The 20,385-nt window shown below is 39.3% G+C and overlaps 1 protein-coding gene across 4 annotated transcripts in view; it reads left to right on the top strand.

The window, feature by feature from the left end:
- Window positions 1–669: 669 nt before the first annotated feature.
- Window positions 670–20,385, top strand: part of ZMYND8 (zinc finger MYND-type containing 8) — a 46,365-nt gene continuing 26,649 nt past the window's right edge. For 3 of the 4 annotated variants that reach the window (XR_007244516.1, XM_048496469.1, XM_048496467.1), the window contains exons 1-9: window positions 670–847; window positions 6,567–6,785; window positions 7,668–7,781; window positions 10,024–10,116; window positions 11,266–11,353; window positions 14,315–14,370; window positions 15,415–15,492; window positions 17,459–17,574; window positions 18,540–19,021. Coding sequence is in view for 3 of the 4 variants with exons in the window: in XM_048496469.1 (XP_048352426.1) it covers window positions 6,597–6,785; window positions 7,668–7,781; window positions 10,024–10,116; window positions 11,266–11,353; window positions 14,315–14,370; window positions 15,415–15,492; window positions 17,459–17,574; window positions 18,540–19,021 (1,216 nt within the window). In the remaining variant the exon portion in view is untranslated. The remainder of the gene's footprint in view (window positions 848–6,566; window positions 6,786–7,667; window positions 7,782–10,023; window positions 10,117–11,265; window positions 11,354–14,314; window positions 14,371–15,414; window positions 15,493–17,458; window positions 17,575–18,539; window positions 19,022–20,385) is intronic. The other variant, XM_048496470.1, reaches the window with a different exon arrangement.

Raw genomic sequence — 20,385 nt, 5'->3', positions numbered from 1 at the left:
AGTGGTGACCAGCAATGGTGCCTGGATTACATTCATCTATTTCCCAAGTGTGCTGTTGCTTGAGCAACATGTAAGAACTCCCCATGTTTTGTGTATTATTTATCTGTGTGGCCTCAGTTCCATGTTCTTCTCTCTGGGCTGCTATCTGATGGTTTGATGAAAGGCACCTGGTGTCAGTGACATAGTTTGTAAAACAGGGAGCAAGTTGCTGAACTTTGAATCTTGTTTGAATATGTTTGAAACTTGCCGAGCATATTTTGACTATCAGCTCTACGTTTTTCTGTTTTTTTTGAGGTTTGTTTATGTTTTGTGTTATTTTTGATATTTGTTATTAACCCTACCCACAGGTGAAGTGCATCCTTCTGTTCCAATTGTAATTTTACTTTTTTATATTTAACTGCATTTTTAATAGTATATATTGCTTTACATTGTTCTGAGTCCTACTCATTGAGGGAGAGAAGGTTATAAGTTTAAGCAATAAATTAAATTAAACAATACAGGTAAAGTACTCCTAAATGGGCAAAAAATAATCTTCATAACATTATTTTGTTTGTTTAATTTAAAAAAACGTATTATGCTTTAAGTTCAGTAAAATACAAAAAGAAGTCAGAATTTCTGCCCCATCACTGTTTGCTTTTGCAGCATACAATACAGATGTAATTAAAGACTCTTAATATTGCTATAATTTTTGTTTATAGATCCTGGCTCTGCTGAACGAACAGCCCAAAAAAGAAAATTTCCAAGCCCACCACACTCTTCCAATGGTCACTCCCCAGAAGACTCCTCAACAAGCCCTATTAAAAAGAAAAAGAAACCTGGCTTATTGAACAGTAATAATAAGGAGCAGGTAATAGAAGTTGTGGATATGATGCTTGTATTCACATGGTTATGATTAAAGTGCTGTGGTTGTTCCTTGGTTCAGTATCCCTGTTTGTGGTAATGGTTCTACATTGACTGTAGGGAACATCAAATATGGAGGTAACTATGTTTTTCTAGTTTCCAGAGCAGTCAAGATCTTTGTTGAGTAGTATAAGTCAGAATTGAATATAACAGGCTCTATAACCTTAACCAAACCTCATATCCTTAATGAACACATTCCTTTCCAGCAAGCAGTACTTCCAGGCAGTAACAAACTTGGAATAATCAGAGACATTCAAAAAGAAAGGAGGATAAATTTGTGTGCATGAGTGCATGTATACACACATCTCATAGTACTTGGGCACTGCACTAAATCAGTGCATCAGAAAAAACTGGCATGGCTGGAAGTCATCATTTTAGAGATCCCAGGTGAGCGAAAGCAGCTTCAGGTGTTCCTCTGTTACCATTAGGTGTGAAGCACAAGAAAACTGACTGTAGACATGTCTAGTTGATGGTAGGGCTGAAATGCCCCTCATGCCGTAGCATATTTGTACAGTGGAGCCTTTTGGCAGCTTTTTGCTGACTCTTCATGCATAGTTTAAACCAGTGGTTTTCAGCCTATCTTCACTCGAGTACCACATGAGATCGATTTATTCATTTATAATCTTATTGAGTAGAACTGGGCTGGAGGTGTTGCACCCTCTAAATATATTATGAAAGAAATGAAATGTTAAAGCAGTATGAGCGTTTACTTTCTGAGAGATCTTTGCTTGTAAAGAGCTAGCGTCTTGGAATGTAGGCGGTTGCATCAGCCCTTCTACACACATCACCTACTGCCATAACTGCTGTCTCATGCATCTAATGCCAGCTGCAGGAATGCTGTATACCAGGATTCCTCAACTTTTTGAGCTTGTGAATTCTGACAGAGAGTGGTTGCAGCCACAAAATGGCTGCCACAAAACGACTGCTGCAGCTTTCCTTCAGTCACACAGTGAAGAGCCTTGTGTTATAACAGCTGCTGCTGCCATAGCTGTGTTTTTAAAAAATCTTGCTCAACCAATCAGAATCTTTGTTGGGCCTGCCCACTTTCTAAAAAGACTTTGTGGGCATCAGGAAAGGCGTTGGTGGGCACTATAGTGGTCATGGGCACCGTTCTGGGGTCCACTACTATATGAAATATTAGTAGGAGGATTTTAATGAGTGCTAGTTTTCGTTCTTCTGATTTGTTGATATATATAAAATATATACTGTTGCTTCATTCCCTGGCTATTTGATGAACATTTTGTGCATCAGCATTTCAATCACTGCTTCCCCTGAGCAGCAAGATAGTAATCTGTGACAGTTGATTTGTCCGTTGCTGTGATGTTTTTCAAAAAGATCTGTCTCCTGATAGGGATTTCCTGTGTCCTTATTTCTGCCTGTTTTCTCTCTATGCTTCAGCAGTATCTATGGGATATTAGGCAATGCTCCCATGTTCATTGATACCCGTTGAAATTAATTGGGGCATCATGCAACACTGCCCAACTGTTTAAAGGTAGACATTTCACATGCTTCATTCGACTTTTCATAATTAACATGCAGCTAAACCTGTGATCAGTGGAAGTGCCCTGGCTAAGATTAATGGTAAATAACATGAGTGCTGCTTGATTCTGGTTATTGTTCAATCTAATTGCTGATATAAATAAACGATTTATTAGAAATGAATGCTTGGAAAATCTCCGCTTCTTTGCAGAAAATCAGGTGTTCACTATAAGGTATCGTAACACCTTGACATGTTTGTGTTTTCATTCAACAATACACTAATTGCTTTTGCCGTCAACTAAGGAGGGCCCTTTTTCTGGAGCAGTAGTAAGGTCATTCTAAAACTATCAGGACCAGTTGTATCACTTTTAATATTGTACGTTTCGATATGATACAACTGAAATGTGTGGTTGTTTCTGTATGATGAGGCTGCCTATATAACCAAATACAAGTTAGTGGTTTTTAAAATCTGTACGTTCTCTCTATGCTTCCAGGAATTGAGGTATTACCTCAGTATTACATTTATCACTGTTTTGCCGCTGTTGGTAATCAGGCACACTGCTTGTTGGTGAACTTCCTTATAGAAATTAATACTTCCCGTGGAACAACTACAGTACTAATGATCATGTGGTGGTCTTGTTGCCTGTACTATACAGATAGAAATTGTCTTTCTATGAAGGAGGTTACAACTGTTGTTGTCTTTGTCTATGTACATGCTTCTGAACTTAGTTAACTCTGGTAGTATGCCTGTAGTACTACTGCTACAGTGTAATTGCTGTGAACATTTAGTTGAAGTCTGTTGCAACTGGAGTGTTACTTGATCTGCCAAGTCCCCAGTCTGCAATACACAAATGGCCCTGGAGAATGAAGTAGGCTTTTGTGTTTTAGCTAGGACTTGTTTACATCTGGAACAATGCTAACTTTATGTGGTGGTAAAATCCCAGGGCGATCACTATTTTGGATTGGTATCATATTATCTTATGATAGTGAAAGAGCTCAAAACTCCACCTCCTTCTGCATGCTTACAATAACAACTAGTGTAACTGTTTATATAGTCACTTGTTTTGAGATGAAGCCGTAGTGAAAGTTGAGAATTCCCTGTTATCCAGTGGTTCCCTCAACTGTAATCTGAGTGTGAAATGATGTCAATGAATTGGTTAACAAAGTCTAAACCAGTGGTGGCAAACCTATGGCACGGGTGCCAGAGGTGGCACTCAGAGCCCTATCTGTGGGCACGCAAAAACAATCCCCCCCCCCCCACCCCTGGCCTGGGCCACTGGGCTCGATTATTAGTATTAAACCTAAGACCTAGTTTTGGGGAAGCAGTGTAGGTAACCCTGTTAAGTGCTGTTAAACCCCACTGATTTTCATGTAAAGTACTAAAGCTCGATCCTTTACCTGGGAGTAAGCTCGGTTGCTGGCAATGGGGCTTGCTTCTGAGTAAACCCTCCTAGGGTCGTGTTGCACCTGTTGGAAGAGTTGCACAGTTGCTTCAAAGCAAAGCCACTGACTACCACCAAGCTTACTCCTGAGTAACGCACGCCTCAGAGCCAACTGTTTTTTCTAAACTAAAACCTCAGTATTCAGCTTAAATGGCCGTGTTGGCATTTGGCGATAAATAAGTGGGTTTTGGGTTGCAATTTGGGCACTCAGTCTTGAAAAGGTTCGCCATCACTGGTCTAAACTACACAAAAAGAAGGCTAAGGGTGTATAAGACATTTTTAAGCTCCTGTATCTTTTGTTTTGGTTTTCTAACTTTGGAGATATTGGGAATGTAAAGTCTCAAGTGTGGTCTTTCTGTTTTGCTGAAGGTGTTTCTTGGAGGCCCAAGAGATGTGGATGAGGAGCAGTCTCAAGCCATGTGTGCCCTAGAGAATTGTTCCTAATTTGGAGCAGTGGGACCACTTTAGCTTAAGTACTAACAGTGTAGCATGTGCTTTGCTTATTTTGTCAATCTGTGCAGTATGCATTACTCTTTGGCTGCACTAGTGTTATCTGTGCTGCAGTGCCCTGTCTTCTACCTGCCATACTGCAATAGGAAGCATATCATACATTGTGGGAAATGATAACTGCACTACCAGATGATAACTGCACTACCAAATGATAACTGTACTACCAGACACAAGATGGTTCTTATTAAAGAAACGGACTTCATTCATATTATCTGGTCATTCTGAAAAAGTTCTTGTTTAATCTTTATTTTCATGAAATAGATCTTATCCAGCCTGCAGTTGTGTGTACTGGTAAAAAGAATTTTAAAAGTACTGGTAGGATTACACAGGTATTAAAGCTGAGTTATTTCTTAGGTGTCCACAGGGGTCTTGCAGACAGGGCAGTAAATTGTTCATTCATTTTTCCTTGCTGCTGCCTTCAATTTGCATAGTTATTTTCTTTGGCAACCATAACAATATCCAAGGAAGAGAGAGCTCAAAATAACGCAGTTTATATTATGAATAAACAAGCAGTTTCTTTTGAACTTCTCCTGTACATTCTAATACACAAAGTATTGACAGTATCAATTATACAGTGATGTTTTCCTCCTTTGACTTACAATTAATGTATGATGTCCACTGTCTGAGGTGGTAATTGAAGAGGATATTGAGTTGCTCTAATAGTTGCCTTTTCAAAATGCTGCTACTTTTTAACAAGGACTAGAATTTAAAGAAAAAGACCAAACCTAAAAATTTGTGATGTACAATTACATTGTTTCCATAGAATATTTTTCTTTGTAGGGTCTACTTGTACTTTCTCATTGTTTGTACAAATGTGAACAGAGTTCACTGTTCTTCTGCTTGCTCCCGTTTAAATGTGCACACATTTCAAGCACGCGTTCATGTATACCTGTCTACTAATAGTACAAGAGTAAACGTGTTAAGTTTGGATTTATTCTAGTGGAGGTTAGCCAGTCGGTGGAGTCATCTGTTTCATAGCTTCCATAATTATACCTAGTTTATATTTTTGAGTAAGCAGTTTCACATGTTAGATGTGGTTTCCCTCCCCCCGCCCCAATCCTATTGAACAGGCTGACACTTAAAGAGATATAGCAACTCCTTGGTTAGTCCGTGCTCTACAGGCCTTGGCCGCTATAACAGAGACAATATCTCCTTCAGTCCCCCTCCCAACTTTATCTACAAAAAGTCCACGCATTTTAATTGTCAGTGGTTGGTTGTTTTTCTGTTGATTCCTGAGGTGTTCATGTTCAGACAGCAAGCTCTGTATTTAGAGCACAAGACGGGCAAACCAAAACTCAGTAGTGTAGTTGAATAGATAGTGCAGTTGAATCCCATATGTTTCAAGAACTGAAGGAAAATGAGAGAAAAAGTGCTGAATCTTTCATTGATTTATAATCCTGGCATAACGTTGAGATGAGATTTGGTTAAGCAGCTTCTTGTTATCTCTCAAATAAGTGTTTTCTTGCTTATTATTTCAGGCCTCTCACCTGGCAGTAAGCTAACAAAGGTGCAGCAAGAAGCACGCTACCTCATGCTTGTTCCTTAATAACCACGGATGTTTCTTTATTAACTATTAGCATCATTTAAAAAATGATCTTGACTGAAACACATTTTGTACTGACTTCTGTTTTATAGCACCTAATGCTTGTGTTGAAACAAAAAGGAGTCTTGTGCAATTTACTGAAGCATAAGTGTTTCTTGTCTAGACTCTGTGTCATCCTCACATGTATGAAGTGATATCTGTAGTTACTGTTCAGCATATACCCACTTGATGGGCTGTCTCATATGAAAATAAATTAAAGTGCAAGAAGTTGCTAACAACATATGCCAGGATAAATGAGAGCTTCAGCTGTTTGTCTAACAGTCTTAAAGCCTCACAGTAATTTCTCATGTAGCCTTGCATGGCGGAAAACACTGGAATAAACCAATGTGTTCAAGAGAAGCTGTGGCATCTGTCCAGTGTCTCTCACTAGTCAGAGATATTCATAGCATGTATGCACTTTCTTCCTCATTTAGACACACAAACACAACACGCTTCAAAACACAAAAGAGAAATCTGAGGGATCAATGACAACAAGTAGTTTGAAAGGTTCATTGTGCGCTGAATAAAAAAATTCAGTTGCACACATGGACTCTAATGCTGTTGCGGGTGGGTTGGTCATGTTTGATTTTTATTTTATTTGAAAATGCAAATTTGTTTTGAAACCAAACCTGTCTTTCTTGCCTACATTTCAGTCAGAACTAAGACATGGTCCGTTTTACTATATGAAGCAGCCACTCACCACAGACCCTGTTGATGTTGTACCGCAGGATGGACGGAATGATTTCTATTGCTGGGTTTGTCATCGGGAAGGCCAAGTCCTCTGCTGCGAACTCTGCCCTCGGGTTTATCATGCTAAGTGTCTGAAACTGACAGCGGAGCCAGAGGGGGATTGGTTTTGCCCAGAATGTGAGGTTAGTTTACTGTGAGCTGTCTGTTTGTCTCATTCATATATCTTGCAAAGATGAGATGGAGTCATGTGAAGAAGCTTCCAAACTAAGCAATTTGCTAGAATTTGCCAGTCTTACATATTCTCTCCCCCCCACCCGCCCCACTCTTGATCATCTACATCTTCTGTGTTAACTTGGTAAGGTACTGTGGGGGGTGGGGGAAATAGTATGAAAATGTTTCTCTCAGCCTTCATTCACATTGACCCACCATATGATAGAAACAAGCTCACTAGGAACTCTTCCCATGTCACCTCAGGAACTATTTACATAACAACGAGCAGGACCAATTGAGTAGTTCCAACTTGCCTGCTAGATATCCAGCTAGGAATTATTTACCCTGGCCACGTGGTTTGTGTATTTAAATGCTCACTAGAGCAGTGTGGAAAGCAAATCTTGGAGAACATGTTGAAGAGAACAGATGGAAGCAGTGGATTTAGCAGCAGTTCTGGCCTTGGACCACCTTCCTTCCTGTAATCTTCTTGTTCACAGTCTTTCTTCCTGAGTCCATGACATAAGTCCATCACCAAGATAACACAATACATGTCATTCCTTAGACATATTGGGAAAAGGGAGTGAGAATTTTGCTAACAATACAGGCACAGTTATCTACACAGTTTCTTCAGTTACGGACACTTGTGGACTTGAGAAGCATTGCCTTCTTGATTTTCCCAGTTAAATTGGAAGAATAGCATCCCCACCCTCCATTTTTAGATTGTTTATGTTTGTGATTTTTACAACATAAAATATACCACTTGGTGGAAAAAAGAGATTTCAGTATTGTGTTCCATGCTAATGAAAGGATATATTGATGTTTTGCTGATCGGAGCAATTTTTGTTTGTCTTTAGAAAATTACTGTAGCAGAATGCATAGAAACACAGAGTAAAGCTATGACAATGCTCACAATAGAACAATTATCCTACTTGCTCAAGTTTGCACTACAGAAAATGAAACAGCCAGGGGTAAGGACAATGTGTTAATATTTTACTCCATTGCACGTTTGTTGATGCTGGGTTGCCGCACAGCTACGTGATGCCTGAGCGCTGAGGCAGCCAAGTGCCAGTACTGCTCCAGTTCAAGAACCCGTGCCGACACCATTGGGGGCATACCCAGTGGTGGGATTCAGCAGGTTCTCACCACTTCGGCAGAACTGGTTGTTGAAATGGTGCTAGTAAACAAACAGTTGTTAAATTATTTGAATCACACCACCGGAACCGGTTGTTAAATTATTTGAATCCCACCAGTGGGCATACCCCAGGGGCAGAGTCAACTTTAGTCAGCTACCTGCACCTTTTCAGTCCAGGAACACCCTCTTTTGCTGGTGTGCACTTACAGGTACACCAGCAAAAAGGGTGTTGCCGCCAACTGAACCGCATAGGGACTTCTCATGGCCATTGGGAGAGGTTGTCTCTGTTCTTGCTGAGTGCATCGCCACAAACCTTTGCAGAGGCAGTGCCACCCCCACCCCCCTTGATGATTGGTCTGTAAGGATCCTTCCTCTAATTTACCATATTTCTCCAAAAATAAGACAGTGTCTTATATTAATTTTTGCTCCCAAAGATGCACTATGTCTTATTTTCAGGGGATGTCTTATTTTTCCGCTCCACAGCTGCATGCTCTGGTGTTCTGTTTGACGGGCATGCTTCCAAACAAAAACTTTGCTATGTCTTACTTTCGGGGGATGTTTTATATTTAGCACTTCAGCAAAACCTCTACTACATCTTATTCTCAGGAGATGTCTTATTTTCGGAGAAACAGGGGCTTTTCCTCCTGGACAAGAGTAATTTATGTTGGAGGAAGGCTCTCTGGAGCTTTAGGCATGGGGAAGCATTATACGTTGCTGAGTGAAGCAGTAAGGTTTATGCTGTTATTTATTTATCATTATTTATTTAGTACATTTTAATCCTGTCCTTTCTCTATGGAGTTCATGGAAGGGTATGTGGTTCCTCCCTCAGCTTAGACCAGGGGTAGGGAACCTGTGGCTCTCCAGATGTTCAGGAACTACAGTTCCCATCAGCCTCTGTCAGCATGGCCAATTGGCCATGCTGGTAGGGGCTGATGGGAATTGTAGTTCCTGAACATCTGGAGAGCCGCAGGTTCCCTACCCCTGGCTTAGACAAAAAAAAAAAAGAATGACTGGAACAAGGTTACCCAATGAGTTTCACAGAAAGAATAGATGGGTTTCTCTGGGCCTAATCCGACACTCTACCACTAACCCACACTGGATACATATGAATGATTAAATGGAAATATTGGTATCTGATAAAGGGAGCTTTGAGTGGTTGTTGTGGGTTTTCCGGGCTGTGTGGCCCTGGTCTGGTAGATCTTGTTCCTAACGTTTCGCAGTATTTGAAAACACTGAAATTCTGGACAACTTGGAAGGTTACTATGTTAGACTACATAGGGAGGCCATTGAAATCCATAAACACCAAGAAAATTTCAACAAACAGAAAGAGATTGAGAATTAACAAAACTTGGCTACCAGTAAATAAAAACACCAGAATCAAAGGCCAAGGGCATGCTATGTTTATGGACAATGGACTCCACCCAGACACAGGGTTGGCATTCACTAAAACTGTTGCTGCCGCTGGCAATGCAAATATGAATCACTCCCTGGACTGAAAAACCCCACCTGCAATACAATACTATCAACTGCACCTTTGCATAGCAAGTTCCACCCAAACACTTACTGATTGGTTCCCCACCCTGGGACATGGAATATATACACCCCACTAAAACATTCACTTCTCACTGGGCACAGCGTGTAACAGACTTCCCTCTGTGATACACCTCTGAAGATGCTAGCCACAGATGCAGGCAAAACGTTAGGAACAAGATCTACCAGAGCACAGCCACACAGCCCGGAAAACCCATAACAACCAGTTGAATCCGGCCGTGAAAGCCTTCAGAGCTTTGAGTGTTTGTACCCAGAAAACCTTCTTGGCCTCTAAGGGACTACTGGATACAAATCTAGCGGTTCTACTTTAAACCAGCATGGCTACCCCTTGATACTAAATGTAAATATGTTATAGTTCCATTATTACAGGCTTTTAGTAAATAGTAATGGAAACAATTTATGTCCCTCAAGTATCTTTGTTGTGACCTCCTAGCTGGACTTGGGATTCTTATTCAAATAGCGTACTATGAATTTTGAAGCTACTCAGTGTTCATTGAACATGGAATCTGTTTTCCCTCTTGCAACAGACAGAGCCATTTCAAAAGCCAGTTTCACTGGATCAGCATCCAGATTATGCAGAATACATCTTTCATCCAATGGACCTTTGTACATTAGAAAAGGTTAGTTGAAAGCAAGGAGGAAAATCTTATTTCGCTATGTTGGATAGTTATTACTGTGCTTGTAATTGCTTATTTCTGAAATCAGCCTGGTCCTTGAGATATAGGATAAATAAGCTTGTCCTTTCCACATCGTGGAATCAATCCCCTGTGTTGGGAACAGTGGGCTTAATATTTTTTTGTGTGAGATATCCACACTGGAATTTACAAATTTGTTTGGAAACTTACTAACGTCCAAAGAATCTTTGGTATGGTATTTTTTCCCCCCTGCATATTAACCTTTGCAAATGCGGGATGAGAGATCACTCTCCATAAGTAGAAAAGCTGTTTTCTTTTTCTTCTAAGAATGACTCTGGTAGCATTTTTAGCCAAATGTAATTGTTTTTTATAGTATAAATGATGGAAGTTTTAGTCTGATTCTAATGCTATTGTGCTTTTTCCTGGGATCGTTCATTTCTCTTGTTGTGTGCTCTTGACTCCTTCTCTTTCCCTTTTCAATCAAGCCATACTTTAACATACCTTTCCACCTGGGCAAATTATGTTCTCCAAACCAGGAGCTGAAATCATGGTTTGGCTTGGGTTTGGTCTTTAGATTGGAGGCCAGTTTTGCTCTATGCAAATAAACAAAACAAAAACAGGAATGTGTAAGAGATGGGTAGTACATGACCTTGCAACACATTGTGAACCTCTAAACCATGATTTCAAGACTGGGCCGATGATGTCTGAAATGGGATTGCTTCTGTCTCCCTCCCTTTCCCCCTACTGCCTATTTGTGACTTCCTTGGCAGACTTTAGGCAGTATTTGATGAAATTTAAAATATGGCAGATTGCAGTACTTGCGTTTAACAATCATGTAATGTTGCTAAAGTTCTTTAAATTATACTTAATATGTTCCCATGATATTTAAACAGATGCTACTGGTGTACAAAATAATATACACTCATTACAGATCTAATAGGCTCTTGTATTTGAAAGCTCTGTATGATACTGTCTAATGCAATTCAATAATTTGCCACATTTAGTACATGTATCCTTATTTATAAAAAATAAATTGCTGTCTCACTGTTAAGATAAACTTCATAAAAATTCCAAATGACAGATTTAAAAAATATTTTTCGATTTTCAAATACTCTTTGCATATTTGTTCTGCAGAATGTTAAAAAGAAGATGTATGGTTGCACTGAAGCTTTTTTGGCTGATGCCAAATGGATTTTGCACAATTGCATTATTTACAATGGGGGTACGTATGTTCTCTTGAAAATAAATGTATTGTTCATATACAAAAAAGAAAGTCATGATAATTTCACCAAAGATAACAAACCTGAAGAAAGGCTTAACATTTGAATACTTGAGACCTGAAAGAAAAACCAAGAGAAAATAATATAAATTTGTTATACATTTTCTAGCTTAACAGCCCAATTTTTTTTGGGGGGGGGGGGATCCACTTGTGGCGGCGGTGCGGGGCTGTGCCAGTGGATTTGCCCTCCCCAGGGCCCTTACCCAATTGCTGGGGGTGGAACCAACATTAATCAACTTCCCCCTGGCCTTTGCCTCCCATAACATTGACACTGGGGGTTGACCTTGTGCCATCCTTTCAGGTGGTGCAGACTCATGGAGTCCAGTGGAGGACTTTTTGTTGGCGGGAGGTTTTTTATTTTTTTGCCTCCCCGTGCTGCTGAGAAGTTCTCTTGGAAGCAGTGGGGTGGCACTGAACTGGCGCTGCGACCTCCTGCTGGAGGCTCTAGGTTGGGCTTCTCTTTATAGTGCTTTCTGAAATTAAATCATTTAAAGTTAATATATAGTGAACCCTGGTAGAGTTTTTAAAGCAAGAGATGGTTTACCATTGCTTGCCTCTGTATCATGACCCTTGGAGGTCTCCTTTCCAAATAGTTGCCAGGGTGAACCCTGCTTAGCTTCTGAGATCTGATGAATGGCTATCCTGCTCAGGCAGGATATATATATTATGATTAATTCCTTTTATCTCTGAAACCAGATCTGACAGCTACATTACGCTTCATGATCTTCACGTTGACTTTTCATAAGGTGTTAGAAAATATAAACTCTCTCAGAAGATTTCTCTGTGAAATACAATTTGGTGGTATGATTCAGGATTTCCATGGCCTCTGTAGTAATGTAGGTCTTTTTCAAATTACGTCAGGCCCTACATATGTGGTCATTAATGTCCTTGATTTAGTGTTTGTTGTTGCTGTTGCTGCTGCTGCTCTTGTTCTATTCTGGCCAAGAATAGAATGATCTGGAAGTAGGATACATTTGTACAGTTTATACATTTCATTTATAAAGGCCAAATCAGTTCCTGGTGGCTTTTGGTTTACAGGACATACTGACCTCTTGAAAGAATGAGCAGTAATACTTTGAATATCAGTGCCAGGAGGCAATATCAGGGCAATGCCTTGCCTTTATGTCCGGTTGTTGGCCCTCCACAGTAACTGGTTGGGCACTGTGTGAAGAAGGGATTCTGGACTACATGGACCACTGGTCTGATACACCAAGGCTTTTCTTATGTTCTAATGAAGGGCATCCTATTGGACAGCGACACCCTTGAGACTTACCCCAAAGTATCTGAGGTTATTACTCTTGGGAAGACTTCCTATTGATATGGCTCACAGTTCTGTGAGAGGTTTACAGTATTTGGAAAGGGAAAATGATGGTCTTGATGGTTGCCTCAATCACTTTTAGGCATTCTCTTCTGTTTGTAGTAATATCATTGGTCCCTTGTTTTATGGGGAATATGGGATAATGAAATAACAAGGATAGTAGCTAGAGTGTTTGTGGAAAAATACTTTGAACATGGACAAGGACTCGCTTCAGAGCCTGTTCTGTGATAGTGATGGAAGTAAAGATACTTACTGTTCACCATTATTACATTCCTTTAGTATCTGCTAGCAGTTCTGAATATAACAGGACTATTTTAAATTCTGTCATCAAGGAGAATTTGAGAAGGTAGGCTCATGGGAATTTAAGCAATAGATCTCAGAAACTGATGTTGAGAATCTGTTATTTTTTCTCCATTAACTTTGATATATGGAGTACTGCAAAGTTCTCATTTGCCTGAAACTATCTGAAATTACTTAGTGAGGTCATTTAGAGATCTGGGGTACAGTGCCACCACCATGTTGTATTTCTCCTTTTACTTGAATGTCTATTGGAGTCCTGGGCTCAATGATTGACTGGTTAAGGACAAATGAACTGAAACTTACTCAGGACAAGATGAAGATGCTGATGTGCATTTTGGACTAGTTTTCTGGCTCATTCTGAATAGGACTATATTTCATGCTCACGGCCTGCAGCTTAGATCAGGGATCTCCAACCTTTTAAAGCCTGCGAGCACCCTTGAAATTCTGACACAGTGTGGTGGACACAGCCACAAAATGGCTGCTGCAGAAAAACAGCCAGTCACAAAGTGATTGCTACAGCTTAACTTCAGTCACATAATGAAAAAGATCCCTCTGTTGTGAAGATACTTGCCGCCCTGAGCCCTCTGGGGAATAGGTGAGACAGAAATGCGAGAATAAATAAATAAATAAAATAAGACACTTGCTGCCGAAGCAACATTTTTAAAAATCTGCCCAGCCAACCAAATCAGTAGCCTTGCTGGGCAAAAGTCCCATTTGGCCCTGCCCACTTCCTAAAACAACTCGGTGGGTGCCAGAAAAGGTGTCAGTGGGTACTATGGTGCCCACAGGCACCACATTGTGGACCCCTGGCAGTGATGGGTGTGCCAGCTGCACCATCCTCTGAGCAAGAAAGATCTGGTTATGCTGCTTACATCCGCCCTAAGCGATTGTAATTTTATCCAAGTGGTGAAGATGGTTTTGTTTGGAAACTGCAACTTATTTGGCAGCAAGGGAGTAGACTGGGCCTTGCAGCATGAAGAACTTTATTCCAATTTTATATCAGCTTCACAGACTTTCAGGTTGTTTTGGGGTCTTGTAAATCCATAAGTGGCATATGGGATCTGAGATACAACAGATATTGGTATCAAAGTGTTATTTAGAAATAGATAATGTTTTCCTTTTGGGTCATGTATTGAACCAGCAACTTTAAAAATATCTATTCAATTAGACCCCTTTTAATCACACTATTTATACTAAAAAGAAAATTATATTAAAACACAAATATTAATTGAGATTTAATTAGATTTAACAAAGATTTAATTAGACATTACCCTTTATTTCCTTAGGAAATCATAAATTGACGCAAACTGCAAAAGTAATAATAAAAATCTGTGAGCATGAGGTATGTATTCTTCACTTAGTCTTCTTTCTGTATACTGGAGGTCTTTGCTATTTGACTGAATTGTTTTCATATTTTGCAATCTACCTTGAGTCTCATTGCGAAAGGTAGGCTATAAATGAGGTCACTAGTAATAAAATAGGTTTGAAAACTTTTTAAAGGCCCAGTATTACATATTTCTGTGGTCAATCTTGAAAAGGAGTTTGCCTTGAACTTCATTGTTTCCTGGTCTATCTACAATACAGAGATTTACTAAAACATGTTGGCCGGATTGTTTTAATTAAGAGGTTTGCCTACATAGATCAAATTCTTACAAGGGATGTGTGTACGTCTAGGGGAAATGGAAAACATAAAAATAGGAAGTGTCAGGATGTCTTTTTTGGCATTTAAAACATTTATTTCATTAATAGTGTGCTCATTTACATACCAGTTACCATTACTTGTATGCAAATTTATTGCTCAAATAACTATTTTAATTTTCTGAGGAGACTTTATGAAAGATTTATTCACTTACTTCATTAATACTCTGACTTTCTCTTGAACTCACTCAGAGATTCATTTTTGAAAATCTGTGTCAAGGGATTTAGTATTGCAAAGTTAAAGGAAACTTTGTAAATTAATCTAAGATAATATCTTCAGCTGCACAATGTAAAGATTTAACCAACTGTTAGCATACTGATATCGTATAAATAATTGCTGCAAGTTTATTTTTGGAAAATTTGATGCAACTTGCAAGTTGACACATACTGTTGCTATTCCTTTAAGCCCAACTTCTTTAAATTCTACACATATGTAATATGAAATTATAGAAGTATTTTATTAATGTTCAAAATATCATCTACATTGAACAGCATATCCTCTGTGGAAGCAACAAGAATTAGTCTAATTGAATACTAAAATGCATATTCTATGAAAATATATAGTTTTCTACTATAGTAAAGTCTAAATGACTGCACATGTTGTTCTAGATTATAGAAAAAATAGGATATCGCCATTTTCTAAAATCACATTCCCAACGTCTATAGTAACTGATCTTTCTCTTTACAGATGAATGAAATAGAAGTATGTCCAGAATGTTATTTAGCTGCTTGCCAAAAACGAGAAAATTGGTTTTGTGAGCCTTGTGTAAGTATATATCCAGATTCGTACCATTGACTTTTTCATATGACAAGTGCTTTAAATTCTTGTTGAGTTTACATTTGGACCTAGAGCAGTGTGCTTCTGTTCATAAATGTTGCCTGTCTGTTGTAGAGATTCTAAAGTTGAATTGTTTTGCCTGTTCATCTGAACTTGAATTTTTCATTTCATAGTGGAGCCTTGATAAAAATTGGACATTATGGATTTTGTTAAGATACTATCACCTTAAAAACAGTTGACGCTAGTATCCACTGAATTTGTTTGGTTATAATTTATGTGCATATGATAAAAAAGATGGTAAATTTTATAGCAAGCATAAATTTTAGCAGACGTTTGATAACACAACCCTCAGTAGAGAGTGTTTAGCAGTATGACTCAGTTCACTAACTCACTAGGGGCTTTGGCATAATAATAATTTTATCCTCAGCCCATTTCCAATAAGGAAGTAGATAGATTTTAAGATTTGAAATGTAGTCTATAACTTCAGGTTAATTAGCATGTTAATTAGCCACTTTTCTTCCTAATAAGACCCAAAGCAAAAAACAAATATACAATGTAATGTATACAATATAATGTAAAACAAATATACAATGTAAATACATAGATCGACAATAACAACAAACTATATGCTGGGGACAGTCTGGAATTCAGCAGGCCAGTTGTTCTGGCCATAGACCAAGAGTCATTTGGCAGGGGCTGATGGGATTTGTAGCCCTTGAACATCTGGAGAGCCGCAGGTTGCAGACCCATGTCCTAGCCCAGTGATGGCGAACATATGGCACGGGTGCCAGAGGTGGCACTGAGAGCCCTCTCTGTGGGCACGCACAAACAGAGTTTGCCCCCCCACACACACACACATCTAGGCTGGCCTGGGCCGCTGGGCTCGATTATTAGCATTAAACCTAAGACCTAGTTTTGGGGAAGCAGTGTAGGTAACCCTGTTAAGCGCTGTTAAACCCCACTGATTTTCATGCAAAGAACTAAAGCACAATCCTTTACCTGGGAGTAAGCTCGGTTGCTGGCAATGGGGCTTGCTTCTGAGTAAACCCTCCTAGGGTCGTGATTCACCCTTTGGAAGAGTTGCACGGTTGCTTCAAAGCAAAGCCATCGACTACCACCAAGCTTACTCCAGAGTAATGCACACCTCTTGAGCCAACCTTTTTTTTAGATTAAAACCTCAGTATTCAGGTTAAATTGTCGTGTTAGCACTTTGCAATAAATAAGTGGGTTCTGGGTTGCAGTTTGGGCACTTGGCCTTGAAAAGGTTCGCCATCGCTGTCCTAGCCACACCCAGGAAGCCTGCCTGAAGGTGGAAGATGCAAGTAAAACCCCAGCTGAGTCATCCCTTCTAGTTAGAAAATTGGTTTTCTGAAGTTGAGAAAGTGTTGACAATAGACCTGTTGTCTACATTTCAGTCATATTTGGTTCATGGTTCTCTCTCTTGCTGCCCCCCCCCCCCCCAAAAAAAAAAAAAAAACCCTGTGGTTTTCTGATATACCAGTATAATGGATATTACGATGGTGGGAGTAGGTATCACTGACAGATTTTAAGAACAGTTTCATTATGAGTAAGTCTAGCATGCCATGATCATTAAATGTTTTCTTCTAGGTTTATCTGGGCTGATTATGATCTATAAAAAAATAACTTGGTTGCTTTTTAATCAGGGAGCTATTAATGTTAGTTTTTACACATTTGACACATTTTTACTCTGAGCATTCAGGAAAGGGTGGAATGTATGCAAAAAAGGATGATTTCCCCAGGAACATTAACATGAAAAGGATTGATGACATTTATTAGGTGGCATGACAAATATTTCCCTCAGTAAACAACAAATAAATAACAAATTGTGAGCATATAGTTATCTGAACAGAGTAGATTTCCTGTATTTAAGAGTACATGGTAATAGATGGCTTAAAATAGTTTCTCATTATGTGGTCACTGCACTTTTCTCTAGAGCAATCCACATCCGTTGGTCTGGGCTAAACTGAAGGGTTTTCCATTCTGGCCTGCTAAAGCACTGAGAGATAAAGATGGTCAAGTTGATGCTCGTTTCTTTGGTCAACATGACAGGTGGGGATTCAGTTGAAAGACGGCTTAGTGATTCTGTGTCTTTTTTTTGTTAGTAGTTGGTGTGATGTTGTTAACGCTTGTCTGCTTTCTGATGCTTGACATTAGAAGCATGTCTAGTTACTTACTTAAAAGCTTTCCGATTTGTTGGGGGATTTTTTTTTTAGCATGGTGATATTGGCTTACCCAACTTTTTTTGAATTCATAGTTAACCAGTAGCTTAAATTAATTTTTTGTTCAAATTTACCAGTTCAGAAATCATGCTATTTTCAAGCAATTCTCTGATGATTAAGGCTTCTTACATTTTATCAGAATTAGTGTTTTGTCCACTGACAAAACCATGTGTTCGTATGTAGAAATCAATTTTGTGGTAATATTTCAGTTCAAGGATTTAGCATCTTTGAGTTCTGTTAATGTTCATAATTATTCAGTGGGCATACAACTGGCATTGTAACTTTGAAACATGGCAAATAAATGATTTATTGATCGTGTGTACTTGAAGAAGCATTAACAAAGTGATATGAGCCATTAGCCTCTATGCTCCTTAAGGTGGTGTGCACCAATGCCGACAATGAATTAAACATTGATGCTTCTTTCTTTGATAGTATGATAATTTGGGAATTGTCAAGAGGTGTTTGAATGACCCCAACACCACCTTTTATGCTATTATTAGATTATAGCTGCTATTTGATGTCATCTTTCTTGTAATACATCATTTGAAAGAAAAGTTTGAAAGAAAAACTTCTATGTAGAATTGAGTTTCTCTGGCCAGCCATATGTGCCTACATCCTGTTCTGTAATTTAGCACTAAACAAAGACCCTTGCTTTTATGCAAGTACCATTAAAATCTATAGGAGTTTTAAGTAAATGTATTTTAAAACTGGAATGAAAGCTAACGTAACCATGTACATGGAATTTAATGTTCTGTCCCCTCCATCTCCTTCTTTATTTTACTGTCTTGTATGCAGGGCCTGGGTTCCAGTAAATAATTGCTACCTCATGTCTAAAGAAATTCCTTTTTCTGTGAAAAAGACTAAAAGCATATTCAACAGTGCAATGCAAGAGATGGAGGTTTATGTGGAGAACATCCGCAGAAAGTTTGGAGTATTTAATTATGCACCTTTCCGGACACCGTATACTCCCAACAACCAATACCAAATGTTATTAGACCCTTCAAATCCAGGTGCTGGAACTGCTAAGACTGACAAACAAGAGAAAATCAAACTTAACTTCGATATGACAGCATCACCCAAGATCTTAATGAGCAAACCAATGCTGAGTAGCAATACTGGGCGAAGGATTTCCTTAACAGATATGCCACGTTCCCCAATGAGTACAAACTCATCTGTTCACACGGGATCCGATGTTGAACAGGATGCAGAGAAAAAAGCAACCTCCAGTCACTTTAGTGCAAGTGAAGAGTCCATGGATTTTATTGATAAGAGCACAGGTAAGGGATATGGATGTAAAGATGCATCAAGTACTAGTCAAGCCGTATGTGGAGCTCAGTGACAGTTACTGAGGCACTGTTGGGCTCAGGTGCAGCATTCAGTTTCTAAATAACTGTCTTGAGAACAATTATAAGATTGGGTAAGAGCCAGGAAGATTGTAGCCCCACGCTAATGACAAATTATTTGTGTTGAACTCCGGAGTGGGCCAAAGGCTCTAGAGAAGACTCAGTGGCATGATCCAGGAAAAACTCTAGGGCATTTGTCAGAGCAAAGGAGTCAGGCCTTGCTGATAGCATATTCAAACTGATACAGAACTAGGGAGGTGGAGAATCTGCATCAATTGGGAGCATTTGAAAGCTTGAGGGCATTAAAATGCCATGCCGTCTGATTCTTGGGTTGTACAGGCAGGAAGCCTAGTTTAGATCAGTGGATTAGAGTGATAGGTGTGCAGATGTTCTTCCTCAAATGCCAAACTCCCCAATTAAAATGAGGTGCTTGGGACTTGCGGTTCTTAACTGGAAACTATTGAACTGTTTTCCAGTGTTGCTGAAAGCAGTGTTATAGGCAGGGCAGGACAGTTTTTGGCCCCTTCTGCACATGCAGAATAATGCACAAGTTTGCCACACAGCTGCTGAGTGCATTGAAAGTGGATTGAAAGTGCATTATTCTGCATGTGTGGAAGGGGCCTTGGAGCCACAGTTATGGCAGAGGTTTGTCCAGAAGAGGTTTGCACATGGTGCACAGTGTCATTGTGGAATAGATACTTTATCTAAAAAGCAAATTTGAGTCAAATATTTATGTAGAGGATTTCCCCTGCTTTTTTCCTAGTGGAGCTTACAATAGTTTTCCCATTATCCTCGCAACTACCCTGTGAGGTAGGCTAGCCCAAGGTTATCATGTGAGTTTTCATGGCCGAGTATGGGAATTCAGTCTAATCACTACACCACACCAACTTTCATCTTTATCAGTCTACTGTGGGGTGTGTGTGTGTGTGTTCATTCTTGAAAGCTAAAACATTAAGATGATAATTTTTGAAAAAATCTAAAGTCACAAAACAACTAACATCGATAAGCAGTGCAGCTTGGGTAAATTAAGGCCTTACAGGTATAGCATGCTGTCCTCATTTTTAGACATCACTTGCAAAATTTTAAACATTTGACATTTAATAGTTGTGTGGCGTATCCAGGATAAGGAACTCAGACTTATTGCATAAGAATAATGTCTATCACATGGTCTTTTCATTTTTGCATAGTGTTTATGCCGGTTTTATTTACAGCCTTCAGCAGAAACTTTGTACAAAAATCTGTAAATAGACTAGTTCTACTGTCCGAAGTTGCCTGTACTTGAATGTTTCTTTTCTTGG

This window comes from Sphaerodactylus townsendi, linkage group LG05 (assembly GCF_021028975.2).
Source record: "Sphaerodactylus townsendi isolate TG3544 linkage group LG05, MPM_Stown_v2.3, whole genome shotgun sequence".
Taxonomy (NCBI): Eukaryota; Metazoa; Chordata; class Lepidosauria; order Squamata; family Sphaerodactylidae; genus Sphaerodactylus; species Sphaerodactylus townsendi.
The sequence above is the reverse complement of the archived record's forward strand: the minus strand, read 5'-3'. Positions and strand labels throughout refer to the sequence as shown.